The sequence below is a fragment of the Quercus robur genome, chromosome 11 (assembly GCF_932294415.1).
Source record: "Quercus robur chromosome 11, dhQueRobu3.1, whole genome shotgun sequence".
In the NCBI taxonomy this organism is placed as follows: Eukaryota; Viridiplantae; Streptophyta; class Magnoliopsida; order Fagales; family Fagaceae; genus Quercus; species Quercus robur.
In genome coordinates this window covers 46450235-46477134 of record NC_065544.1, presented here as the reverse complement: position 1 = coordinate 46477134, position 26900 = coordinate 46450235, and the positions used below count along the sequence as shown (strand labels likewise).

Below are 26900 nucleotides of genomic sequence, written 5' to 3'. Positions count from 1 at the left end.
CTGTTAAGCCCACAATCGAATATAAGCAATGGGTATTAGTAACCATTTAGCCTCTTGCTATATAATGGGCCTATATATATATTTTTTCCGGCCAGTTAGTTCATACACATATTCCCGCTTGGCATAGATTCTTCTCCTACATCACAGTCTTGGTGGAAACAAGGCCCAGGTTTGGCCCAATAAAATTTTATTTGGTTGAAAAAACTTGAACGGTCACTACTCATTATCGGTGTCTCTGTCTCTCTCTCCCGCCATCTTAGTCCGTACAGCTACTGGCTACACAAAAATGGCTGCATTCTTTGCCACGTCATCACCCCCATCTCTTCTTAGCTTCTCTCATTCCCACCACCATAACCAGGTACTCCCTTCTTCTTCTTTTTTGTCATTCCAAACCCTAATTGAATAATCGTATTATTTTCCGTTTGGTCGCTGAGAAAATGTAGAGAGAAAATTTATGAGTTCTAAAACTAAATGGACTTGTTGGAGACTTGGAGTCAATAATTTTACTTTATTTATTTATAAAACTTGTAATTTCTTAAAGATAAACTGCTCTGTATTATGGATAATCTTCAATTATATATATGATGTTTGATTGCTTTGTGGTGCAGAGTTTATTGTTGCAAAGTTGGAAAGTTGGGGCTTTTAGATTGCGGTGGCTTACACCGTTTTCTTCTAACACTTTAATGCATTGGAAGAGGAGGTACTTTATTTTATAAAAAAAATAAATAAATATTATCTGATAATGTTTTTGTGGTATCTAGTGATTTTTCTGTGCATTGGTACTTGATTAGCATAGTATGAGTGTATGACCCATTGGGAGTGTCTTTGAGTTGGTGAATTTTGTTGTGTCAATGGTCTTGAGGCATATATGAAAGAAAATAATGGAAGAAAAAAAATGTGGGAATTTTCATATTTTTGGTTGTAGTAAGTATGATTGGTAATGCAAGAACATTTTGGAACTATTAATAGCTTAAGCAGAGTGGATTAAGTTATGTTGTTGATGAAACTTGTTTATCCTAGTGATTGCTACATATTTACTATTGAGTTCTCTCCGTATTAAAATGTATCAAGCTTTTAAAACCAAAAAAAAAAAAAAAAATGTAACATTTGGTGACCCACCAATAAGAGCACTATGATCTTCGTAAAGCTCTACGAGAAAAGTTGAAATTTGGAGTTTTTAGAAAAACGAATCTACATTATAATTTGCCAAATGCTCAAAATTCTAAAGAGTTTTTCAGTTAAAACTTTATATCATAAGAGCTAGACAATTAAAGCTTTACTTCCTACAACACTACCAAAGGGACACATAATAGTCTGACCCTATGCTAACACTGACTAACCTTAGGGTTACAATAGTATAGTTAGGACAGCATTTACAATTAGGACTAGGATTCCTAGTATAATTGGACTAGGATTTTACAATGGGCTTGGACTTGGATTATCTCTAACAGACTTGGTGATTTATGCTATGCAATGGTCTCAAGGCATATAAGAAAGAAAATAGTGGAAGAAAAGCCGTGGGCATTTTCCTATTTTGGATTTATGATAAGCGTGCTTGGTAATATAAGAATTTTTAGAACGATTAATAGCTTAAGTAGAGTAGATTAAGTTATGTTATAGATATAACTTGTTTATTGAGTTCAATTGGGAAAAAGAGTGTTCCCTAGATGGGTATTTTAATTTTAGAGAATTAAGTGGAATGCTACCCTTTAGTCTTTTGAATTACTGCAGCTGTCTCTACATCAATCATCCAAGACCAATAGGTGTGATTTAACTGTGTTTGCCTATGCTGAAATGATTAGTTCAAGTTTTACAGTCACGCAGCTCTAGTATTCTTTTTATCTGATTGGTGGAGTTATCGTTAGTAAAATTGCGTGTTTCCATCTAATAAAACAGGAGAAATTTGATCTATGCAGCCAGTCAAGGTGCTGAAGAAGCTTTCAAAAAGACCGTTGAAGTGGATAGGCTGATAGATACACTGAGGGATGCAAATCCAAATGAAGTAAGTACATGGTGTTTTCCAGGGGAAAATAAAAGATGGTGCTGGTGCTAATCGTTTTTTTTTTTTTTTTTGGCTGTTCCTCTTACTTTTTGGTAAAATATATATTTTAAATTTAATTTCAGTAAATTTGGCTTTGGTTTGCTATTCTCCTATGATTGTGATAAGATAACAAATTATTCTTGTCTTGTGAGTTGTTGGATGAGAACTGCTTTATTTCATATTAAAGGATCAATGATTATTAGACCATACAAGGCAATGCTTTTACTCATATAGATGACAAAGTATCTTGGACATTTCACTCATGGAGTTTCTAATGTTATAAATGAAGCAAGAAACTCTTTCCACATGAATATTTTCAATTTTTTTTCTAAAGTGTGGGATGCTCATTAAATTTCTATATTGAGTAAATGTGGCTCTCCATTTACTTGAAATGGCAAATATCTTTTATTTGGTTCCACTATTAATCTATTTTAATAAACTTTTTTTTTTGGCTATTTTTTTTTGCTCTGTGAACAGCTTCAGAAGCTTGTTGTTGAAAATGTCCTTGCTTTCAATGAAGGTTTTTGGATACGCCTTGCAGCAAGAACTGATACCTGCAAATCAGAGGATGATAAAGCATGCTTTTTTACTTAGTTAATTCTAATTTTTAATGAAATTCTGATGTTTGACTTATTTCAGATCCCTGCTTTGCACAAAAACACACTGACACATAATTTTTGTCATTTCGCAGAAAGATTATGAAGAATTGGCTATATCTGTAATGAGCATAGTGGATTGCCTTGTCCATAAGACTAAGGTACTCTCCGTCTCTTTCCCTCTCTCTCATCAATGAAATTCTATTTGATTTCCCTGTATGCTTCAGTTATATCACTTTATTCTCTCCTCCCCCCCTCCCCTCCTTTTTTTCCTCTTCTTAGTAGTTCTCTCATAATTTATTTCCCTGTATCTTTCTCCTGCAGGAAAAAATAGAGTCATCCACTGATGTTCTCAAGGAGATACTAAAACCAGTGGTTGATGAAGTGGAAGAGGTTCGCTGGCCTCCTAGAGATCCCGAGGCCCTAGTATTGATGGAGAAAGTATACCTTTTCTTAAATTTGGTTTTAAATTGATTTCCATTGTTCTGTTGGGTACTCTGTATTATTCATGGAGAAGTTTTTCTCAGTACCCTTTTCATGTGCTCCTTGTATTATCTTATCATGTGAGCTGACAATGAAGTTCTTATTAACCAAGCTTGTGAATCACTGCCCTTCACCTATAGATCTTCGTCTACATGAAAACTTCATTTCAACCATTATAGTTTTCGTTGACACTGATGGCTATTTAGAAGAATGGAAATAATGCCATATAGCCATGGATGGAGTGATAGAAAGAAAAGAAGCAAATTTAGAGCGTTGTAAATCTCTTTGATTTGTATTTATGTAACTTATCATTACATCTTGTGATTTTTAGGAGATAAGCCAAAGGGAACAAGAAGGGCAACTAGATGAAGGCTTTCTTTCAGAGGTCAATGCACAGCTACGGCAAGTGAGTCTGTCTTTTTCTTTTATCTTTGCCTGCATTGGTAGCAAAAGACCATTGATATACAACTACTGCCAGTAAATTATATTTTACTCAATCTGAATGGTAGTCAGACGCCATAACTTAAATGTAAGCATGTTTTCCATCAAAAAACATTGCCATATTTCCGTAGTAAAAAGTTATACCCTGTCTTCTTGCATAATTCCAGGTCTAATTTTTTTGAGCATCAAGCATCAAACTAGCTATGCAATCTTTCTATACATGTACAAAGGCATACTGGAGCATGTATGTTATAATGATAATTTAAGAAGTTTATTTTTATAATGTGACTGACTGTCATCAATATTCATAAATTTCATATTACATATGGTAGTGCTTGGATTTTCATAAATCTTTCTTGCAACATTGTTCAGATGCTAGTCCTTATTTGAGATAATAAACGATTAAGTTACTAAAATATACCGTGGATCATCTGTAGGCAAAAGAAGATGGGGATAAGCCAGGGCTGGAGGCTATGTTGCAAAAGGTTTTGCAACTTTATGCTTCTAGAGTTCTCTCCAAACGTAGTTATGCGAAGAAAGGTATTACCCTTTCTGAGTTTAGATGTAATGTCATGCGAACAATCTGATTTTGTGATGATAGAAACTCGAAAAGCTAAATCACCTAAATATTAGTTACACAAAACCTTACGTAGGTCAAATGATGCTATGTTGGCCTTTCACAGCATTAAGAATTTAAGATGAATACATTTGATCTTGTCCTGTATTGTGTCTGCACTTATTGTCATATATTGTGTTCACAACCAGCCATAAGCCCGGAAAAAGGAGGGTTTCTGTAGGTTGACAGCCAACAAAAAATTTAATCACTCTATTATGAAAAAACATTTGACTATGTTTCATACATAATATATATTTATACTGGTGGATTTAATTTAAATTCATTATTATTTATGAATATAGCTTCCTGGGTTAAAATTCCCTATCATGATACCCTTTTAAAAATTCTTTATGAATAAATTTTATAGTCATTTTCTTTTGGCTTGCTTTTGCTTATAAAGTTGATGATATAGAGACCCAGCCCCTAGTGACATTTCTGGTGCAGGAGAAGAAGTTTTGAAGGCTGAGCAGTTTCTCGAAGCCATAATAAAAGGTTCCTATTACCTACTGATACATTACACTTTACTAAGTAGAATTTGTCGTGTTAATAAATCACTGTTGCTTGTTCTGATAAAGAGAGAAGCTTGCTGATCTGCATTACTAATAGACCTTATATGGGTGGCAGCTCCAGAGGAAGAATGGAACAAGCTTTTGATCAATGGAATGACTGTTGGCAAAGGGGACATTTCACCAGATGAGTTTTACGCTGTCATTAAAAAACGAATTGAGCGGACTTTGATCCGAACAGTAAGACACCTTTGTCCTTGAGTCATGTCAGACAATTTTATGCTAGTCACTTCACTTCTGATTTAGCTGATTTTGTTTCTTCTTTTCTCTTTTTGATGGTATCCACTTCAAACTGTTGCAGGAGGGAGGATCTTACCAGCAGCGTGTTCTTACGGAGTATTTGAAAGGCATCCAATCAAGAGCGGAGGAGATTGTCCAAGTACTTCAGGGCAAGCCATAGTGGAAGCTGCCTAGAATTGAAGATGATTTGGTACCATAAAGTATCAGTACTGCACAAAATGTGATCTGTAGTGTATACTGTAAATCAGGGAGTGAAGAAAAGAACACCTCAGAGAAGTTAGGAGTTCTGTTGTGGATACAATTTTCCAGACAACTCCTATACGAGACAGTGAACTTTGCTTTTAGCACCTGAGTATATCCCTTTGTTGCAACATTATTCATGTATCACTGATCATTCTTTTCTTGATCAGTATGTGTATACAATATGTACAATTAGGCCCGTAGATGTATACTAATTGCATCACCACAAAAACAAGCTTCTGTAAGATTTCCCCCCTTAACATAGTGGAGTATAGTGGGTTTGACTTGGGTTTAGAGTTTCGGTGCACCGTACCTCACATGTCCAAAATTGACCACGTGTCCAGATTGTATCCTATCTAGTGCACTAGAGCATTGAACGGAAGTTCTGCATGAGTATAGCCATATCTTCTTCTTCTTCTTCTTCTGCTTCTTTTTTTAATTAAGAAACCAAGTATAACCATTTCTAATTGAATGCAAATCTTCTATTCAACGTTTATACTATTGTAAAGTTAGGAGTTTAGACATTATTTTGGTATATATTGACTCATAATGATGATAACGTGACACATTTAATTAACTTAAATTGCTAGCTATATAGTTTCTCAAAAAAAAAAAAAAAAAAAAATTGCTAGCTATATAAATTATATAAACAATCTAGGGGGTTAGCCAAGTTAGTTGGGCACTCAGTCTCAAGGTACTTGTACCGGGTTCGACTGAGTGTGCTTCCTAGTTCGAGTCTAGCAGCAAAGAAAAAGTTATATAAACACTTTTTATTATAAATGTATCTCACACACATTAATGTTTATATTAATATGCACGTAGGTTCCCATTAGTTTAGTTGAGATGCTATGAGGTTAAAATTCTATTGTACCTTTTAAAGAAAATAGTACGTGAACAAAATTGAATTATGTTACAAACTTTATTCATTTTATTGCTACTTTTGAAACTTCAAGAATCAAATAAAAAAATGGGAGAAATTTTGAGGACAAAAAATTGTGTTTATCCCTTGCTGTGCATGGTAATCTGACGAAGAAAACAGTTCACACAGAAATTCCACATCTCACTATGGCATAAGATCTTGTGAGATTGTACAATCAAATGATGCTGCTACCATGTAGACCAATTGACTGCAACGGTAATGTACCATTTGCTCACCAAGCATGCTAAAGATGACTGATTGAAACATTGACCAAAAATAACCCCACTCCATTGCTGATAAGATCCTGTAAGGTAGCAAAATCGGATAATAAGATGATCCTCTTGGCCGAAAAGATAAAGCACGAAATATATAGTAGAGAGGACAACCATAGAACGGGTGACACTAGTAAATAAAGATTGAAGGACATTTCAACCTAATTCTCTACCAAGCCAGCATAAGACCAGCCTGAGAGTTCAGTGCACGAGTAAATAAATAACAGAAGCAACAAACCTAACAAATAAATACAGATACAAGTAACAATTCAGTGTACAAAAGAGGATTCTCATGTTATGGGTGCCAACAACGTTGCCAGCTCAATAACAACAAAGAAGATATAGCTCCTACAAACAAAACAGTGTACTATCCTCATTTCCATATTTACAATCTATACCTTAAATAGGCAAAACTAATTTATTTACAATCTAGGGATGAAGTCAAGAATTTTTATTTGGGGGAGGCTGGACAATATATGGAAACATATTGAACACGCACACATTTATACATTAACATGTACACACATTTGTATGCATGCATCTGTCCTAAAAATGTTAGGGAAGCTTCATTAAGAATATCAGTAAAACCTATCCAAAAAAAAAAAAATTAAGAATATCAGTAAAGAATAAATTTCACTAGAAAATATACTAACTGGGATTATTTTTGAAAATTTTGCACTTTACTTCAAATCCCAGTAGGAATTCAAAACAAAACAGTATGTTACCATAAACTCTCCATCTCTTCAGAAAAAGCAAGACTTATGTTCATCATGCAATTACCACCATATGTAACTGATCCACAATCCCAAGGGAGCATATCTTAGTATTTAATTTGAGTGACAGGTAAAGTCAAAGGCCAAAGTTGCCACGATTCTCAAGTCATAAGATCTTTATCTAAGGTATGAACATGTAAGGGAGTAAACCTAAAACATCTATATCTCATATCATTAAGGAAATGAGACAACTTCTCGATTATTATTTTCTATTCTCTACAATTATCAATAGAATGAAGAATGGGTAGACATACTTATCAAAAAAGAAAGAAAAAAAGAATGGGTAAACAGAATAATGCAGTTAGTAAGTATATAAACACTTAAACAGGGTGGCTAAATTACAACAATTCCCTTGCTCCATGTTTTAAGTTAAACCAAAAAAATGAAGCTGAAATTTGTAACTCTAAAAAAAAAAAGAAAGCAAAGAGTTTCACTTTTTATAAGCATTATGTTGATTAGACAACTTATTCATTCTACCATACAGTTTAAAAGTCCAATTTACTTCATTTTCTTAATTTATGCTTACAATACAAACGACAGCCAAAGAGATGAAAGCTGGCCTTTGGGACATCACTAGAATCATAATACAGGGATTCAGTTCACACTTGATTCATGGATTCAATACAATGTTATTGTGTCTCTAGAAAATTAGTTCATTTTCTACTTGTCAATCTCTCAAATTTGATGTTAAATATCTGATGAAGACTCATGTTCTCTAGAGAAATTTTCATTTGTACTATTTGATTTCTCTCTTAATATCTATCTTTTCTAATAAAGTATTTTTAGTCATTTGCTGGGAAAGAAACAGGAGGGCAGGGAGTACACAATGGAAAAGAGAGGATCTCAAAATATTTTTTCACAAAACTCAAACTTTTAGAGGGATGGAGAAGAAAACCAATGCACTAAATAAGAGGATCATGCTGATTACATCATAACACTATAAAAAGTTTGTGTAATAACAATATACATAATGGTTGCATGTAACTATCAGGCAACATGAAACAAGAACTAAAGCTTTCCTGTATCTGAACAGATCTCACAGTCTACAACTGCCATTGTGTTTTACATATGTTTTTTTTTTTTTTTTTTTTTAAATATCAAGTATTCCTAATAGAAATCAAAACAAACATTTTCATGTACTAATGATGGTTGCAACACAATAGTAAAATAATAAAAGTGAGGAAAATTGTTTCAAATAAGTACTTACTCAAACTATTTGGCAATTATAAGTGTTGCAAAGCTGAAGTAATGCTGCTTGATTTGCTGGATCAAGATATTGATTGATGATCTGGGGGTATCTCCCAGGAGATCGGGAGGAAAGCCCAGCCAATGATGCTACCAAAACCTCCTTTGGATCCTTTATATCCTTCAAAGGATCCTCCTCTTTCTTCCCAGCATTGTAAAGACGGACAAAGGTAGCAGTATAACCCACATTTTCTACAATATCTGGCATTTCTTGTTCCTCCTCAACCCTATCCTGCTCTGGCCGTGAAAGGAGAGTAACAATGCTATCCAGCATTTTTCCCCACAGTTCAACATTTGCAGCATCCAAAAGAGCTGGAGATTCACCTATAAAGCATATAAGCCTGGTTGAAGCAACTGCAGTCAACTTAAGCTCAATGGCTCCAGTAATCAGCTTAAGATTAGGTATCCAAAACTGCTTCACAATCACGGAAAATATGTTGGCCTGAACAGATTTCATTGAACCTACAAGCTTCATAGAACCATGTTTGACTACAAAGAGTGACATAAGTATCAAAAAAGACTTCAAAAACTTTACTGCACGCCATTTTTGGAGCTGTCCAAAAAGGATAGCCCAAATATGACGAATGTTGGGTTCAATTACATCGTATTCAAGGCTCTCAATAACAGTGTTGAGAACATAGAAGCCCTGCTCAGCTGTACTAGGCGATGAGATAAGTGTGTTGAATATTTCAAGCACCTTGATAAGCCTCCCCTCTTGCAAAAGCTCATGGGGTGCCTTCTGAAGGAAGGCCTGAAGCAGACGGACAAGTGCTGGGACATTTGAAGCTTTTTTCCATGACTCAGGTGATAGGAGAATCTCAAAAATCTGCATGTAGCTTGGAGGAATGGGTGGTCTATTCAATTCAACAAGCTGAGCCAGCAGCTGAAATGCATAAGGAAAGAATTCAGTTACGTCATTGGCCAATATCAGCTGGAGGGAAGGGAAGAGGCCTGCTTCAAAAGCTGATATAAGAGAGGGGTCCCTCTCACACGTCCGCCTGACAAGAATGGCCACAGACTCAAACAAATAGTGATTAAAAATTGGATTCTTTGGGTTTTTGCAAACTTCCATGAGAATAGAGGTCAGTCCAGAAATGCAAGTTCCAGCAACCTCAGAAGATATTTCTGCCACCCCAAGAACCCGCATGATACACTTCATTATATATTGATTCTCCTCGGACTCTGGAAATTTGAAGGCATTAAATAGGTTGGTCATCAGCTCAACAAAAAATGGAGCAATGTCGTTTGCAGTATACCTAGATCTTCCCCCCTCATCCTTGACCAGCAACAGTTTCTCAATACAACTTGCAGCATAAGAATGAACTACATTTGATTCCGCAACAAGGAACCGAACCAAATCTCGGAAAATCTGAACTGTAACATCCTTTGATATTTGATTCCTGAACATTGTAAAGAATTTCAGTGCACCTGCCTTAAGCATCGGAAACCCATTCACATCCTGACCCTTCAACTCCGGCACAATAACTGAAGCAAAAAAACTCTGAACATCAACAAGATCTGTCGAGACCAAACTACCCCCAGCCTTCTTAGTAGCAAGGGAGACAACTAAGTATATGGCACAGTCCTTATCCTTCCAATTTGTAACTGGGTTTGCAGCAAATGAAGTTAACAAATGCTGAATATGTGCAGAAACTATCTCGGTGACCTGTTGCTTATAATTGGTCGCAATCCCTTTAAGAAGCTCACACGCAATTCTCCTCCTAGTATCAAGATCACTACCCTCAATATCCCTCCGAATGAACTCAACATAATTCATTTCAAAGAGTTCCTCATCCTCCTCCCTCAACCTCACATTCGGTACCACAATACTCTGACAAATCTGCAGCATCACTCCCTCACCTGCAAACAAAGCATGGTGCACGCTCGTGCTCACTGTGGTCAAAAACTTAATTGCAGTCACGGCCAATTGATCACGACTTGAAGATTGAGTCACAGTACCCAATAAACTCCAAACCGCAAGCGCAAAATCATTCAAGTACACCTGAAACTCCTCCTCATTCTTTTCCATGTAAAGATTGATATTCTCACACACCACAGCCCTCAGCTCATCGACAATGGCTAGCCCGTCAGCCCCACTATTTTCAAGCACAGGATAATTCGTAATCAGATATTTCCTAAACTCAGTCATCCACTCTTTCATATGGTCCTCGAAAAACTCCGGCAATTCTTGAAAATTCAGAGAATAGAATATCCTACAACACAACCTCTGAGACTCGAAAAGCGGCTTAATCACCGCGGCGGGACTGACCATGGCGGCGGAATCAATTAAAGCCGCGGTTTTGAGAAAGATTTCTAACAAAGGCGCGGCGAAATTATCCAAACAGTATTTCAAATCAAGCAAGAGATCATTGGTTTTATACTGATAACGAAATTTCTTAAAGATAGAGTTAGCAGTGCCGAGAATACCGTTAATGGAGGCGTAATCGGAGGCGTTCTGGAGCTCGGCGATGAGCTCCGGGAGCAATGTGGCCCACGATTTGGGGAAATCGTGCATGCCGATGAGAGCTAGGGCTTCGCTGAGCTGGGATTGGATTTTGGGAGTGGAGGAGAGCATGAGGCGGACGATTAGGGCTTTGATTTCGGCCTTTTCGGGGTCGGGGATGAGAGGGTTTGATTCGCCGGGAGAGGCCGGCGCCCACCGGGCTCGAAGGTGGTTTTTGAAGTTGACGGAGGCGGCTTGGCGGATCTGCTCGTCGACGGAGGGTTCGGAGACGAGGCGGAGGACGGCGAGGCCGTAGTTGGGAGTGTCGGCGGCTTTGGAGAGTGAGGACTCGGCGAGGCGGCGGGGCTCGGGTGCTGGAGAGAGTGTGTGGAGGAAGCATTGGGAGAGGAACTGTAGGGTTTCGGGGTTCCACTCCATAATAGTAGAAATTGATTTCCAGATTTCTGTTAGGGTTTTTGGTGGTTTGTAGAGAAGAAGAATTTTGAATTGAAAAGAGGGAAGAGTTGAGAATTTTGGGAAGCAGGAAAGTATGAAGGAGTTTTTTTTTTTTTTTTAAATGAAACGGAGGCCCAGGAGTTTTTTTAAGGAGGCCCAGGAGTTTTTTTAAGGAAGGGTTTTTTAAGGAGTCGTCTATGGAGGAAGAGTCCGTATCTCTTCTCTCTCTTTTCTCACCTGAAACGGAGGCAAATAGTCACGACGATTATTGGAATCGTCATTGGTTTTTTTATAGGCATATCGATTCCTTCTGCTTCATTGAACAAGGTATGTGAATCAGTTTCTTTCCTTTCTTATTATTGAATTGCATTAATATATATATTTTATATATTCATTTTGAATTTTGAATTTTTCGCAGATTAATATACCTTCAAACATTATAACATCGCTTGATGTAGCCATCACTGACATTCATGGATCCACATCCACATCCCCTAAAACCGAATCGCTTGAAAATGTCGGATCCACCACGGTTCCTAAGGTGATTTTTTTTTATATGTATTGTTCAAGTAATAGTTTACTGACAAACTACTCTGACTTTGATGTTGTTTAGCGATACTTTGTAGTTTACAGTGAATGTAGAAATGAAAATGCTGATGTTTGGGGGCAGAATTTTATGATTCCTGATTTCCTTGATTTTAGTTGTAACAGAAATTCACTGAAAGTAATATGATGAAAGCAAAAAAAAAATGATAATTGTCTGGAGATGTAATATTTGTTAATTAGTAACCCTAGCTGAAGGATCAACTTAGTTGCGTGTTTCGTGGAAACTGTCTGGTTTTTAGGATCTTTCTGGATCATTAAAATTGTTTAGGTGATAGTTAAACGTAAAATTCTTGTTGGTGTGTACTGATGGTATGAAAGTTTTGAAATAGACATCTCTTTAATGAAGAAACATTAAAGAGGAATAGTGAGATCATCATAGTATTTTGGGCTAGCAGTAATTTCCTGATTGGTCTGGTTGTTCTTGTTGCATTAAGTACCGAAACTTCCTTAGAAGAATAAAAGAGTAATTACTAAGTGTAAGATACAATTTCGATTTTTGTTTGGATTTATTCAACCAATATTAGTAAATTAAATATATATAAGAAAAAGGGCATAAATCCCATGTTCAAGATTGGCTTGATTTCTGTCAGGAACAGATCGGCTCACATCCGGTTGATGGAGGCTCAGGAGTTTGGAGAGATGATGAAGGAGCACGTCGACGAGGTCAATTTCGCTCTCAATGGCCTTAGGAAACCCCAGCCCGTACGGATCAGAAGGGCTAGCTTGTTGTCCATATGCACCACTTGTACAGCAGAGACGCCTCTTGCGGACTCAAAGTATGTTCATTTCGAGCTTTTCTGTAACAGGTTTTCTTTAATTTTTCAATTTTGAATCTGTGTAATGGGTTTTCAGGTTTTTTTTTTTTTTTTTTTTCTTTGATTTGGTGTTTGGAAATGTGGATGTGATTTTTTGAATTTGAATGTGGGGTTTTGCTGATTTTGAATTTTGGGGTTAGAGAGTTTGTTGGGTTCTTGAATTTGAAGTTTGGGGTGCGTGCATTTTTGGGTAATTCTTGATGAGTATGAGTTTACTGTGAATCTTGTAATGGGTTTTGAATTAAAACGTGAATTTTTGATATTATTTATATTGTTGGGGTATGGAATTTCCATATGGGGTTTTGATCTATGCAGCCAGTGAAGGCGCTGAGGAAGCTGTCAAAAAGACTGTTGAAGTGGATAGGCTGATAGATACACTGAGGGATGCAAATCCAAATGAAGTAAGTACTTGGTGTTTTCCAGGGGAAAATAAAAGATGGTGCTGGTGCTGATCGTTTTATTTTTTTGGTTGTTTCTCTTCCTTTTCGGTAAAATATCTATTTTAAATTTAATTTCAGTAAATTTGGCTTTGGTTTTCTGTTCTCCTATTATTGTGATAAGATAACAAATTATTCTTGTCTTGCGAGTTGTTGGATGAGAACTGCTTTATTTCATATTAAAGGATCAATGATTTTTACCATACAAGGCAATGCTTTTACTCATATAGATGACAAAGTATCTTGGACATTTCACTCATGGAGTTTCTAATGTTATAAATCAAGCAAGAAACTCTTTCCACAATGTTTCCACATGAATATTTTCAATTTTTCTTCTGAAGTGTGGGGTGCTCATTAAATTTCTATATTGATTAAATGTGGCTCTCCATTTACTTGAAACTGCAAATATCTTTTATTTGGTTCCACTATTAATCTATTTTAATAAACTTATTTTCGGCTATTTTTTTTGTTCTGTGAACAGCTTCAGAAGCTTGTTGTTGAAAATGTCCTTGCTTTCAATGAAGGTTTTTGGATACGCCTTGCAGCAAGAACTGATACCTGCAAATCAGAGGATGGTAAAGCATGCTTTTTTCTTAGTTAATTCTAATTTTTAATGAAATTCTGATGTTTGACTTATTTCAGATCCCTGCTTTGCACAAAAACACACTGACACATAATTTTTTTCATTTCGCAGAAGGATTATGAAGAATTGGCAATATCTGTAATGAGCATAGTGTATTGCCTTGTCCATAAGACTAAGGTACTGTTCTCTTTGTCTCTGTCCCTCTCTCTCATCAATGAAATTCTATTTGATTTCCCTGTATGCTTCAGTTATATCACTTTATTCTCTCCTCCCCACTCCCCTTCTTTTTTCCTCTTCTTAGTAGTTCTCTCATAATTATATTCCCCGTTATCTTTTTCCTGCAGGAAAAAATAGAGTCATCCACTGATGTTCTCAAGGAGATACTAAAACCAGTGGTTGATGAAGTGGAAGAGGTTCGCTGGCCTCCTAGAGATCCCAAGGCCCTCAAATTGATGGAGAAAGTAAACCTTTTCTTAAATTTGGTTTTAAATTGATTTCCATTGTTCTGTTGGGTACTCTGTATCATTCATGGAGAAGTTTTTCTCAGTACCCTTTTCATGTGCTCCTTGTATTGAGAAGTTTTTCTCAGTACCCTTCATTGTCACATGAAAAGTAAACCTTTTCATGTGACAATGAAGTTCTTATTAACCAAGCTTGTGAATCACTGCCCTTCACCTATAGATCTTCATCTACATGAAAACTTCATTTCAACCATTATAGTTTTCGTTGACACTGATGGCTATTTAGAAGAATGGAAATAATGCCATATAGCCATGAATAGAGTGATAGAAAGAAAAGAAGCAAATAAGAACTTGGAGATGGTAGCTTCAGCTGCTTTGTTGTTTAGATGAGTTACCTATTTTGTTGGACAGCTGTGCTGAAGTACATGTAGATTTGTTAACTTGTGTTTTCATTTTTGCTAGTGCAAATTTAGACTGTTGTAAATCTCTTTGATTTGTATTTATGTAACTCACACATCTTGTGATTTTTAGGAGATAAACCCAAGGGAACAAGAAGGGCAACTAGATGAAGGCTTTCTTTCAGAGGTCAATGCACAGCTACGGCAAGTGAGTCTGTCTTTTTCTTTTATCTTTGCCTGCATTGGTAGCAAAAGACCATTGAGCTACAACTACTGCCATTAAATTATATTTTATTCAATCTGAATGGTAGTCAGACACCATAACTTAAATGTGAGCATGCTTTCCATCAAACAACATTGCCATATTTTTGTGGTAAAAAGTTATACCCTGTCTTCTTGCATAATTCTAGGTCTAACTGTTTTGAGCTTCAAGCATCAAACTAGCTATACAATCTTTCTATACATGTACAAAGGCATACTGGTGCATGTATGTTAAATTTAATTTTTATAATGTGACTGACTGTTACTTATGAAAAAAAAAAAATAATGTGACCGACTGTCATCAATATTCATAAATTTCATATTACATATGGTAATGCTTGGATTTTCATGAATCTTTCTTGCAACATTGTTCAGATGATAGTCCTTATTTGAGATAGTAAACAATTAAGTTAACTAAAATATATCGTGGATCATCTGTAGGCAAAAGAAGATGTGGATAAGCCAGGGCTGGAGGCTATGTTGCAAAAGGTTTTGCAACTTTATGCTTCCAGAGTTCTCTCCAAACGTAGTTATGCAAAGAAAGGTATTACCCTTTCTGAGTTTAGATGTAATGTCATGCAAACAATCTGATTTTGTGGTGATGGAAATACTAAAAGCTAAATCACCTAAATATTAGACAATATCTGGGATTATAAGTGGAAAATGGAAACTTTTAAGTTTTATGGTTCTTTAAAAAAAATTTAAAAAGACTAGGTTACACAAAGCCTTACGTAGGTCGAATGATGCTCTGTTGATCTTTCACAGCATTAAGAATTTAAGATGAATACATTTGACCTTGCCCTATATTGTGTCTGTACTTATTGTCATATATTGTGTTCACAACCAGTCCTAAACCTGAAAAAAGGAGGGTTTCTGTAGGTTGACAGCCAACAAAAAATTTAATCTCTATTATGAAAAAACATTTGACTGTGTTTCATACATATTAAATATTTATACTGGTGCATTTAATTTAAATTCGTTATTATTTATGAATATAGCTTCCTGGGTTAAAATTCCCTAGCACGATACCCTTTTAAAAATTCTTTATGAATAAATTTTATAGTCATTTTCTTTTGGCTTGCTTTTGCTTATAAAGTTGATGATATGGAGACCCAGACCCCAGTGATATGTCTGGTGCAGGAGAAAGAAGTTTTGAAGGCTGAGCAGTTTCTCCAAGCCATAATAAAAGGAGGTGCTGACAAATAGGATAACTGCCTGTCTAAAATTCAGACACATTTAAATTAAAATATGATACATTACATTGTTTGGTAAAGCTATAACACCGTTTAAAAGTGATGAATTATAATGTTTGACTATGTTAAAACACTGTTTGGGAGCCCTTAGTATAAAAGGAAACTAACCGCTTAAAAAAATAAAAAATAAAAAACAGAATGATTGCTATGGAGAAAGGAGAGACAGATCAAGAGAAAAGAGAGACAGAGAGGCAGAGATAGAGAGAAGGGCGCCTCTGCCATCACCGTGAGGGTGCCACCCAGATCTTCTGCCATCGCCATAAGCCTCCACTCACTACCCAACTATCGGAATCACTAGGTAAAGTTCTGTTTTAAATTTAAAAATTTAGGGTTTTTGGTTTTTATTTGGAGAATCAATTGGGTGTAAATTATGATTTAGATTGGTATTTTGGGTCAGATTTGGTTTTGATTAATAGATTGGTATTTTGGGTCAGAAATAGAGAGAGGCGATGAAACAGAGAGAGGCCGAGAAAGAGAGAGGCAATGAAATAGAGAGAGGATGAGGCCTGGGACACGGAGAAAGAAACAGAGAAAGAGGCAGAATGGTAAACATTGCACCGATTGGGCACCGTACATTGTTTTTTTTTTTTTTTTTTTCCCCCATTTTTTAGATTTGAGTATGAAATGTTACTTTTGATTGAGTTTTTTTGTTGGATAGGTTTAGATTTGATTCGTTTTTGTTTTGGGTTTTTGGATTCTCTGTCAAAATGTTTTTTTTGTCAAATTTATAAACATGCAAAAACTCTACTGTTTTTTGTTTTCTGAAACTTCTCACCGTTGAGTCGTCTAGGATTCTTCTTTGACCCCTTTTGAAAAATAGAAGGCTTTATTCTCTTTCTTTGATGCTTTCGTCTCAAATTATCATCTCTGGTTCTTACAAAAACAAAACAGTCGGCTCTATCATTGTTTTTTCTACAGTTTGGCGTGGACTACAAAAAAGCATAGGCATAGGGGAGATGGAGAGACATCTTAGGCCAGCACCACTGTCGGACTCTAACCACCAAAAAATTTGCATCCCTCAATTGGTGGTACATTGTTAGAGGGTGAGTTTTCTTTTTTTTGCTTTATTTGTTTTTATTTTTATTTTTTTGATTATAAATTTTTAAAAGAAAAAACCAAAATCTTGTGATAAAAATGATTTATGTTTGGCAGTTTTGGTATTTGCTTTGTTTTGATTTAGGCATTTCGGTTATTTATGGTTTCAATAATGGTTTTTCCCCTTAACCAAACCTTAAACCCATTCTTTCAACACAAACAAGCAAAAGAAATAATGCGGCTTTATCATAGAGTTGATTAAGCAAACCGGTTCACTATTTTTCCTACCATTCTGTCACCACGTCGAAACCTTTACCGGTAAGGTTTTTTGATTTGTTTTAAAATTTTATCGTTTAAATATGATTTAGGCTTGGGGATTTCGATTGAATTGATTTTGATTTAGGCTTAGGTTTGGGGATGTAATTTTTTGAATGTTAAATTCTTTAAAATAAATCATGTTTAAGGTTTCAGATATGCTCTTGATTTTTTATTTTTTATTTGTTCTTCACAATGTTCTTTAAAATATATGTTTCCTTAAATTTTAAGTTAGTTTATTTAGTCCAACTCAATTACGGAATAGCTTTTTATTTATTTATTTATTGTTATTGTTACAAGGATAGATTTTTTAGCTATCTGAATTCTGGGCTGTACATGAACCACTAACAAATGCAGAATCAAGGTTTGATTCGTTGTGGTCCAAACCTTCATTTTTCAGATTTAAATTTTCACTGAACTGCTGCATTACTTTTTGCAATTCAACCCATATTTTCAATGTTTTCTTAGGCTTCATTTGCGGTATTTCTTTCATCTTTCTCTGCTGCAATTTAAAATTGCTATGCCTTTTTTTTTTTTGAGCAATCAGAAATAATGGCTGCAATTATATGGATCGTCCTCTTTGCACAAGAGATTGTATGAAATTATTGCTCTTCATAGATTATACAAATATTGTCAAAATATTGTTGCAAACCACACAAATTGGTTTGCATGTGACCAACTACAAGTTTTGGTATGAATTTAAAAAATGACCAGCTCATATAAATTAAATTTTAGGAGTGTCAACTTTCCTAGAAGTTTGTGCCCTTTTATGTTAATAGACTATAATTTACTTTTTAGACTTGAGGAAAATTAATCTTTAATTTCATTAATTTAGTTTCTGTTGTCTTAAGTAGCATGGGCTTGATGAGTTTCTTAGAGGAATCCGCACATTTTACAAGATTCCACTCAAAGGCATTATTTCAACTTAGCTCTTTTAACAATATTATGTATTATTTGCATTGCCTATTGCATACTAAAGTTAAGGACACTATGCTTTGCTGATGAAATAGACCACCTCATATGCTCTGAAAATAAAAACACAAGAACATGATTTGATTGTTATAGTTGCTTTTATTAGTTTAAATTTTAAAGAGGATTCTCCTTGCTATTACTTTTTGGCTTTTATTATACTTTTATAGAAGCTATTATATTCAGCTGTAGTGACCATGCTTGCTAAATCTGGTACAAATATTTCAAATATGTGATAGAAATTATCATATACAAGGTACTTTCTTTGTTTCTTTTTTACCTTTTACAATTCAGTGCACATGTCAAGTCTTAATGATATTGATAATTGCTATATATTGTCTTAGTTCATACTCTGTTAAGAGCATACCCAACTGCTTATTGAAAAACAAAAGCATTGTCTCACCAAAAGGCCATTTGATTTATTTTACATTACTACTCTTACAAGAGTCCTTACATCACATTCTTTATTTTACAATACACCATTTTAAAATAATTTTTTTTTTACCCTAACACAAATCATGCGTGTTTGAGTGACAGAAAAAGAATAAAAAAGGATTATGTGTGTTTGAGATGAGAGATTAAGTAAGAGAGAGAATAAAAAAAGGAAAAGAAAGAATGCATAGGCTATACAGTATCATCTAAAAATACATGATACTATAAGAATGTTTAAAATTTGCACCAGGAATGCAAGACCGGTTATGTAAGGCTCCTTTTTTTCTGTTTTTTATTTTTTATTTTTTATTTATGAAAATCCTTACATACTTTGCATTTCACCCAGTTTTAAAGGACCAGATGAGCATAGAAGTAATACAATGCTTGAATGGATTATATAAAAGATCTCAGATTTAGTAAGAGATCTCAGACTTAGTAGTAAGAAGAAGAGTACTAATTTTGAGAAAATCTTAGCGTAAAAGAGAAAAATGATGAAGTGTTTGGCTCAGCTGTTGTGGCTGTGATTTACTTCTTACCAATTATTATATTACTGTTTGAACCTAACAGAATTTGTATTGCTTTTTTTATTTCTTTGGATTCGTTGGTCAAAATATTTTGGTACCGTTTGATTTTGTAATTATGATATTGAAATATGCTATCATTATCTATATGTCTTATTAATTTTCTACTTAAAAAGTATCTACCAGTGGGTTATAGAATGAGTTAATGGAGTTTCATGATTTTATCCATTAGTATTTTAAAGAAGTTATTTACAGAATATTGTGTATATAAGTGCAAGAGTTCTTAACTCTCACTTACCATTCATCTAATAGTGAATAGGCCATTCTGATTTTATTGTGTCTGTAAACTTTTGGAATTTTGTGTACATAAATTTATTTTATCAGTATAATAAGTACATTGATGCCTCTATGCCAGGATTGAGATTTCCTTGATCTATTGATACATGGGTGAAGAGGGATGTTTGATTGTAAAAGGGGAGAGTTTTTATTTTGTTTTTGATATGATTTGTAGTGTAGTTTCTGATTTGGGTTCAGTTCAGAAACTGAGGCCCCACTTGGTTTATGCCAAAAAATAAAATACGTGGGTAAAACATATAACTTAATATATTAATATAAATGAAGTTTAGAAGCCAAAAATGCTACTCTAAGATAACAGAGAACTCTGTTTTTATCGCTTTTCAGAACTATAGTATAATCTCTGACATGTAACTTTCTGAGTTCTTAACTAAATTTTATGGGGCGTGTATGGTTGTGGTGCAGTGGGTATTCTTTGCTTAGGGATCCATAGTACAACAAAGGACTTACCAATGCTTTGGTCATTCAATTGACTCCTTGCTGCCAGTCTGTACTTGCTGTCATGCTAGCAAAAACAGGGGTTTCAGTCGGTTTTACATGTTATTAGATTTGAACCAATGACTCTCACTGTATGAAAGCGAACCGCTAAGTCAAGTAAGTCAAGCTGAGTCAAATCAGAGAAAATAGACTCCTATAAGAGAGCTGTTTGGGAAGATGCTATATGGGATGGATGTCATCTACAAGAGTGATGTAGAAGGATATATTTAGTTATTGTTTTGGGATGTTATTCTATTTGGTCAAAGAGAACTTTTAAATCCTCTATTATTGTTGAGATTTGCATATTGTACATATTTGTTTTACTGTGGTTAAAAAAAGGTTAATTGATGCATTTTCTTAGAGATTATTATTATTGTAGATGTTTAAATGAAGCAGAGCGTGAACATTGACTGAACCCTACTGAATTGTTATAGCAATGTTAACTATTGTTTGTCCAATTTTATACATAGTCTCTAATTTCAATGTTTTCTCTATGGTACATTTTTCCTTATATGTGGATCAGATATGCTAATTGAAGAGTGGTTAATAGTATTGCTAACATATAATTTATAAGATTTCCAATTGAAAATCAACATTTTAAAGAAAGTTTGACTATGATGAGAACTATTTTGGTGCTTATTTTTTCTAGCTATGATCACACATGTTTCAATTGTGGGTCATCTTTGTTTACGATAGGTTTCGTTCTTCCACAATGCATGTCAGTACCATGTAAAATATTTTTTACATCATTTTACAATTGTGAGAAAATTTAAGACTTAATGATATTGAAATTCTTAAGATATCCTATAATGCCAAAGTAGGTATCTTAATTTTTAAATTTTTAGGTGGTAGTTCTAAATAAGTTGGCTTCCTGTCAAAATGATTGGATATGGAATTTTATGGTTGTGTTTTTCTCTTTAATTCCTTCATCAAGATAATGTTCAGTTTTATTTTCATTGTCCAAGCATATATACTCTATTTTGTGACTTCATTATTCCACTCTAATATGAATGGGAATATTAAATTAAATAGTTAAAATTGTGTTTGGTGTTAAACAAAGTTCAAAAGTGTCCATTCTAAAAAAAAAAAAAAAAAAGTTCAAAAGTGTTTTTACGGTTCATTTGTTTAAACACAACAAGCTTTTCTGGATTTTAGATAATTATAATTGTTAAGCTGATATACATACAATAAATGAAATTCAGTTTCTAGAGCCTCATTCATTCTAAATACCTTTTTCTTTGCACATGTTTTTGTAAAAGCATAAAGGCAGATAAGACAGATTATGATTCCTACAAAACATATAAAGGGTCATTCATTGTAATAGACACTTAAGCTATTGTGAAAGTTTACAAAGGTAACATTTCACTTAAATAGAAGACTTGGAATAGAACTTAGAGACAAAGGTATCAATTATATATTAAAAAAATTATAATAACCCTTATGTTTCTTTAAAAAATTTCTTTTATATTGCAACACATACTAATGACATGCGAAATCAAGATTTTTAATGACAACAACATAAATATAGGGTATTATATTGCATGTCTTATATGAAAGAGGATTTTTATGGTGAGTGTTGTAAAGCTGACCCTAAATCATAAAATGACCCTGCGCATTGCGCGGGTTAAACACTAGTTTTGATAAAGAGAGAAGCTTGCTGATCTGCATTACTAATAGACCTTATATGGGTGGCAGCTCTAGAGGAAGAATGGAACTAGCTTTTGATCAATGGAATGACTGTTGGCAAAGGGGACATTTCACCAGATGAGTTTTACGCTGTCATTAAAAAACGAATTCAGCGGACTTTGATCTGAATAGTAAGACACCTTTGTCCTTGAATCATGTCAGACAACTTTATGCTAGTTGCTTCACTTCTGATTTAGCTGATTTTGTTCCTTCTTTTCTCTTTCCACTTCAAACTGTTGCAGGAGGGAGGATCTTACCAGCAGCATGTTCTTACGGAGTATTTGAAAGGCATCCAATCAAGAGCAGAGGAGATTGTCCAAGTACTTCAGGGCAAGCCATAGTGGAAGCTGCCTAGAATTGAAGATGATTTGGTACCATAAAGTATCAGCATTGCACAAAATGTGATTTGTAGTGTATACTATAAATCAGGGAGTGAAGAAAAGAATACCTCAAGAGTAGTCAAGGAGTTTTGTTGTGGATACAATTTTCCAGTCGACAACTCCTATACGAGACAATGAACTTTGCTTTTAGCACCTGAGTATATCCCTTTGTTGCAACATTATTCATGTAGCACTGATCATTCTTTTCTTGATCAGTATGTGTATACAATATGTACAATTAGGCCCGTAGATGTATACTAATTGCATCACCACAAAAACATGCTTCTGTAAGATTTCCCCCCTTAACATAGTGGAGTATAGTGGGTTTGGCTTGGGTTTAGAGATTCAGTGCACTGGACCTCACATGTCCAAAATTGACCACGTGTCTAGATTGCGTCCTATCTAGTGCACTGGAGCATTAAATGGAAGTTCTGCCTGAGTATAGACATATCTTCTTCTTCTTCTTCTTCTTCTAATTAAAAAACCAAGTATAACCATATCTAATTGAATGCAAATCTTCTATTCAACGTTTATACATTTGTAAAGTTAGGAGTTCTGACATTATTTTAGTATATATTGACTCATAATGATGATAACGTGACACTCTTAATTAACTTAAATTTCTAGCTATATAAGTTATATAAACACTTTTTATTATAAAAAATGTATCTCATACATTAATGTTTATATTAATATGCACGTAGGCTCCCATTAGTTTAGTTGAGATGGTATGAGGTTAAAATTCTTTTGTACCTTATAAAGAAAATAGTATGTGAACAAAATTGAATTATGTTACAAACTTCATTCATTTTATTGCTACTTTTGAAATTTCAAGAATCAAATAAAAAAATGGGAGAAATTTTGAGGACGAAAAATTGTGTTTATCCCTTATTTCCGTTTCTTTTTCTATAACTTTGTAACAAAAGTAATCAATTTTTTTCTTAAAACGAAACCTATAAAGGGGAAGCAAACCCCTTTTTAGAGTGAGTTTGACTTTGACATCAATGTTAAGCTTTAATTTTTATTAGTTTTTAATTTTTATATACAGTTTTTTAAAATTTCACTTTTCCTTGTATTTTCTCACATCTTCAAAAAATTTCAAGGTTAAAATATATTTTAGCAAACTTTTATTAAATTAAAAATGTTTCAGCCAAAAGTTTGATAAACGGTTGCCTTAAAAAAAAAAGAAAAAGAAAAAAGCGAGAGCAACATTGGAATTCAGGATCGGATCTTACTCTAAACGGCATCGTTCCAGTATGCGAAATGCTAGGTATTTCCTCATTTTGATCGTTGTACTTGTAGTTTTACTGATACACCCATACTCCCTGTAGCCAGTTTCCAATTCCAAAGTTGAAAGTTGAAACTTCACTCAAAAATCAAAATTCCACACACCGAAACCGGAAGCAGATTGGAGATTTGGAGCTTTGGGTAGCATACATTAACATGAAAGGCCAGAGGAGAGAAACAGAGTTCGATGAGAGAGACAGAACCGAAAGTGAAAGTGAAAGAGCAGAGAATTGCATATCTTCTGCTCGACGAAATGCCAGAGACGTTATCAGCACTCTACCGGACTCTCTACTTTGCCACATCCTCTCCTTTCTCCCAACCCCAGACGCCATTCGCACAAGCATATTGTCGAGCAGGTGGAGGCCCCTCTGGACTCTCCTCCCAACTCTATATTTTAACCATCGAGATATCCCCCAAATCACTCACCCTTTAGAGGATATAGTGTCCAGTGTCCTGACTCTTCGCAATACCGGTCCCGATCCCGCGCCCATACACAAGTTGAGCATCTTTTTGTTCCAAAGTTGTGTTTCAACCCATCTCGAAACATGGGTCGCCGCCTCCATTCGGCTTTGTTTGCAAGAGCTTGAACTATACCTACAACGCTCTCTGACGTTTCGGAGCTGCCCCGTAGTATCTTCTTTTCTACAACATTAGCGGTTCTGAAATTGAGTGGTAACATTCTTCTGAATACTCCTCCTAGTTCTGCATTATTACCGAGTCTCAAGATTATGAAACTTGTATCTGTTAGCTATGCAAACCGCGACTCTCTCTCCACACTCCTCGCTGCCTGCCCGTTCCTTCGAGATTTGACCATCAATCTGTCTACTGCTCGTGTACGAAACTTAACGGACAGGAATCCCGGCACGTACAGTGTCGATGCCATTATACTTATACCTACGCTCAAAAGATTACATTTTCATTGCCCTATTATATGTTGGCGCTCCAGAGTCCACATAAACACCCCAGCTCTCGAGTACTTCCATTTCGCCGGTGTTTTGAGCGAGGACCTTGTGTTGGAAAAACTCCCCAATGTGGTTGAATCTGTCGTTGAGGTCGTGCAATGGCGACGGGATGTACATTATGGAAACAAAGTATGGGACTTCATGGGACAATTCTGTAATGTTATATCCATGGAATTGACCACAAAAACCGCAGAGGTAATTGCAAGCCACTTTTTTTTTTTTTTTCATGCAAAATACTACTTAATAATATTGCCAAGAGTGAATTGTAACTTTGCCCAATTGTCATTGTCGTTTTCGTGCAGATCCTTTCCCATGCTTCTAATCGTGATAATATTCCCATGTTTCATAATTTGTCTTCCTTGAGTTTTTCTGTTTTTGTTTTTTTCGAGTGGCATGCAATACAACTCTTGCTTCATCGGGCTCCAAAGCTACAAATACTTGTCGTCAAACCGCTTCAAAATTATGTGCAATATGGTATCAGAACTGATGATTACTTGAAGGAGCCACTCACTGTTCCTGAATGCCTGTCGTCACACCTTACAACCTTTCATTATAACCAATTTTCAGGAAATGAGTATGAGATGGAATTTGTTAGACAGCTCCTAATGGCGGTAGGAGTGTTAGAGACTATGAGAATCACTTTTAAAAGTACTCTAGATTCAGAGTTGAAGCTTCAAGTTCACGAGAAATTAAGCGAGTACCAAAGGAGCTCTCAGTCTTGTCAAATTGCATTTGACTAAGGATATTTCTATTTGCAGTCTCTCTCTCTCTCTCTCTCTCTCAACTTGTGTTTTCTTTTGAAAAAAAAAATGCATAGAATATATAATGTGGATATCTCATTTAGCTTATAATTCTGAACTTTGTTGATGTTGGAGTGAGTCCAACTGTAATGGTGGGAACTCAATTTGGCTTTGAGGGTTATTGACAGTGGTAGAGCAGGATTCTCTTTTGTTAAGATTTCAATCTATATTTATCTAGTTGTTTTTTAGTTTGAGCGATTTGGTGGGAAAAATTTAGTTTCCCAAGCCTGTGGCATGTGCTTCTCTTTTATTTTATAGTTTTGTTCCTAATGGTCTCAAAGGTGGAACAACTTTTGTGGCCTTTGCGGATGTCTCTACTGATGGCTTTTATTGTTACTTTGTTTTACAGTTTTTACTCTATTCTTGTCGTAGTTCACTTGTGTCTGGAGACTTCATGCTCTAGCTTCTCTATAAGTTTAATCACTACAGTCTTTGTTGCAAATATGTTTCTTCGAATGATATGGGGACTTTTCATGAATCATTTCATGATTCTCAATTATATGATTCAAATAATGTGGCATTTGGTTCATTCCTGCTTTGATTTAATATCTTGGGGCATGGTTATATGCCTATATTGTTAGGTCCATGTCTCTGTAATTCATTTTCCATCTTTTCTATGTTGGCATTTATTCCCATGCTATAGAGAAAAAATGCTTGAAGGTTTAATTTGTATTTTCCATCTCCTTTAGTTATGCTATTTTTATTAAGCATGTTTTCAATTTGGGATCCCCCACCACACCCAATATGGCATATACTTGCTGATTTTAAGACAAAATGGGGGTTAGAGACGCATATACAGTTAGACCATATTGTATCAGAGTGTTAGGATCTTTGTGTAGTGCTTGAGTAGTGCAGTGGCTACTGTAATTAGTGAATTTGCTGCATTACTGCTGCAAGGAAGCATGTTGCTACTGGGTTAGTGCTGTTATGAAGGCTTGTGTGTCATGATGAGGGTCTAGAATGCTTGTATGAGTGCAAGTGCTGTAGATTACTAGGTTCGATCCTAGGAATAACAGAAGAATCACTTGGCTGTTATAAGTGGCTACTACTGCTGCTACCAACTGTGAAGTTAATTACTGCTCCCACATGTTTACCATGTGCCTAAATTCTAATTGAGCATGTGAGAATCAGTTATAGGGTGGTTAATCTGTTAGGAGTTAGTTGTTAGTAACAGAATTAGTGAGTAAGCAATTGTAATAGAAGCATGTACCCAAGTAACCTATTATATTATTTAACTCATTCTTGTCATAATCATCTTGAGAAATAACAAGTCATTTGCTTCTTAACCTCTAGTCTTCTAATTCCTCCTCTAATTCTCTTACCAAGGGCAAGGAGAACCAATTTCCTCTGAAAACCACTATAGGGTTACTAAAAGATAAGAACCAAGCTGATCATTTGATGCATGAAATTGTTAGGATTTCGTCTAAATTAACATAGTTATCATTTTATGAACAAATTCATTCTTTAATACTTATTAAGGTAGGCTATAATTTGCCCATTTATGGTTTTGATTCTATTATAAATTAGTCCCCCAAAT

The 26900-nt window shown here is 35.1% G+C and overlaps 4 protein-coding genes and 1 long non-coding RNA gene across 8 annotated transcripts; 4 read left to right on the top strand and 1 right to left on the bottom strand.

Moving 5' to 3' along the window:
- Positions 1 to 195: 195 nt before the first annotated feature.
- Positions 196 to 22648, top strand: LOC126706468 (uncharacterized). Of its 3 annotated transcripts, none has more exons than XM_050405952.1 (11): positions 196 to 358; positions 609 to 700; positions 1897 to 2002; positions 2519 to 2617; positions 2733 to 2798; positions 2962 to 3078; positions 3452 to 3526; positions 3999 to 4101; positions 4622 to 4669; positions 4802 to 4923; positions 22177 to 22648. In XM_050405952.1, exons 1-11 carry the CDS (start codon positions 287 to 289, stop codon positions 22273 to 22275), a joined length of 999 nt encoding a protein of 332 aa, XP_050261909.1. In that variant the 5' UTR covers positions 196 to 286; the 3' UTR covers positions 22276 to 22648. The 3 variants fall into 3 exon arrangements, with proteins under 3 accessions (XP_050261909.1, XP_050261908.1, XP_050261910.1); XM_050405951.1 differs by lacking the exon at positions 22177 to 22648 and adding an exon at positions 5045 to 5643; XM_050405953.1 differs by lacking the exons at positions 2519 to 2617; positions 22177 to 22648 and adding an exon at positions 5045 to 5643.
- Positions 6073 to 11440, bottom strand: LOC126706467 (exportin-2-like). Its single transcript, XM_050405950.1, has 2 exons — positions 8395 to 11440; positions 6073 to 6446 (listed from the first exon to the last, which is right to left on the bottom strand). Exon 1 carries the CDS (start codon positions 11311 to 11313, stop codon positions 8395 to 8397), a length of 2919 nt encoding a protein of 972 aa, XP_050261907.1. The 5' UTR covers positions 11314 to 11440; the 3' UTR covers positions 6073 to 6446.
- Positions 11492 to 20706, top strand: LOC126706469 (uncharacterized). Of its 2 annotated transcripts, none has more exons than XM_050405955.1 (11): positions 11492 to 11658; positions 11750 to 11872; positions 12534 to 12713; positions 13068 to 13153; positions 13671 to 13764; positions 13884 to 13949; positions 14117 to 14233; positions 14765 to 14839; positions 15334 to 15436; positions 17064 to 17188; positions 20177 to 20706. In XM_050405955.1, the coding sequence occupies exons 4-10, from the start codon at positions 13137 to 13139 to the stop codon at positions 17183 to 17185; spliced, it is 594 nt and encodes a 197-aa protein (XP_050261912.1). In that variant the 5' UTR covers positions 11492 to 11658; positions 11750 to 11872; positions 12534 to 12713; positions 13068 to 13136; the 3' UTR covers positions 17186 to 17188; positions 20177 to 20706. The 2 variants fall into 2 exon arrangements, with proteins under 2 accessions (XP_050261912.1, XP_050261911.1); XM_050405954.1 differs by having other exon boundaries at positions 12528 to 12713.
- Positions 15443 to 16443, top strand: LOC126706470 (uncharacterized). Its single transcript, XR_007648603.1, has 2 exons — positions 15443 to 16084; positions 16283 to 16443. It is a non-coding gene; the product is annotated as an uncharacterized LOC126706470 (long non-coding RNA).
- A 1602-nt stretch (positions 22649 to 24250) lies between the features above and the next one.
- LOC126706653 (putative FBD-associated F-box protein At5g56820) lies at positions 24251 to 25557 on the top strand. Its single transcript, XM_050406188.1, has 2 exons — positions 24251 to 24758; positions 24866 to 25557. The coding sequence occupies exons 1-2, from the start codon at positions 24330 to 24332 to the stop codon at positions 25301 to 25303; spliced, it is 867 nt and encodes a 288-aa protein (XP_050262145.1). The 5' UTR covers positions 24251 to 24329; the 3' UTR covers positions 25304 to 25557.
- The last annotated feature ends 1343 nt before the right edge of the window (positions 25558 to 26900 follow it).

Excerpts from the sequence above, each read along its gene's own strand:
- LOC126706468 (XM_050405952.1), top strand. The coding sequence starts at position 287 with ATGGCTGCATTCTTTGCCACGTCATCACCCCCATCTCTTCTTAGCTTC. Across the intron at positions 2,799-2,961 it reads GCCTTGTCCATAAGACTAAG|GAAAAAATAGAGTCATCCAC; the intron begins GTACTCTCCGTC and ends TTTCTCCTGCAG. Across the intron at positions 3,079-3,451 it reads CCCTAGTATTGATGGAGAAA|GAGATAAGCCAAAGGGAACA; the intron begins GTATACCTTTTC and ends TGTGATTTTTAG.
- LOC126706653 (XM_050406188.1), top strand. The coding sequence starts at position 24,330 with ATGAAACTTGTATCTGTTAGCTATGCAAACCGCGACTCTCTCTCCACA. Across the intron at positions 24,759-24,865 it reads TGACCACAAAAACCGCAGAG|ATCCTTTCCCATGCTTCTAA; the intron begins GTAATTGCAAGC and ends GTTTTCGTGCAG.
- LOC126706467 (XM_050405950.1), bottom strand. The coding sequence starts at position 11,313 with ATGGAGTGGAACCCCGAAACCCTACAGTTCCTCTCCCAATGCTTCCTC.
- LOC126706469 (XM_050405955.1), top strand. Across the intron at positions 13,765-13,883 it reads TACCTGCAAATCAGAGGATG|AAGGATTATGAAGAATTGGC; the intron begins GTAAAGCATGCT and ends TTCATTTCGCAG. Across the intron at positions 14,840-15,333 it reads TCAATGCACAGCTACGGCAA|GCAAAAGAAGATGTGGATAA; the intron begins GTGAGTCTGTCT and ends GATCATCTGTAG.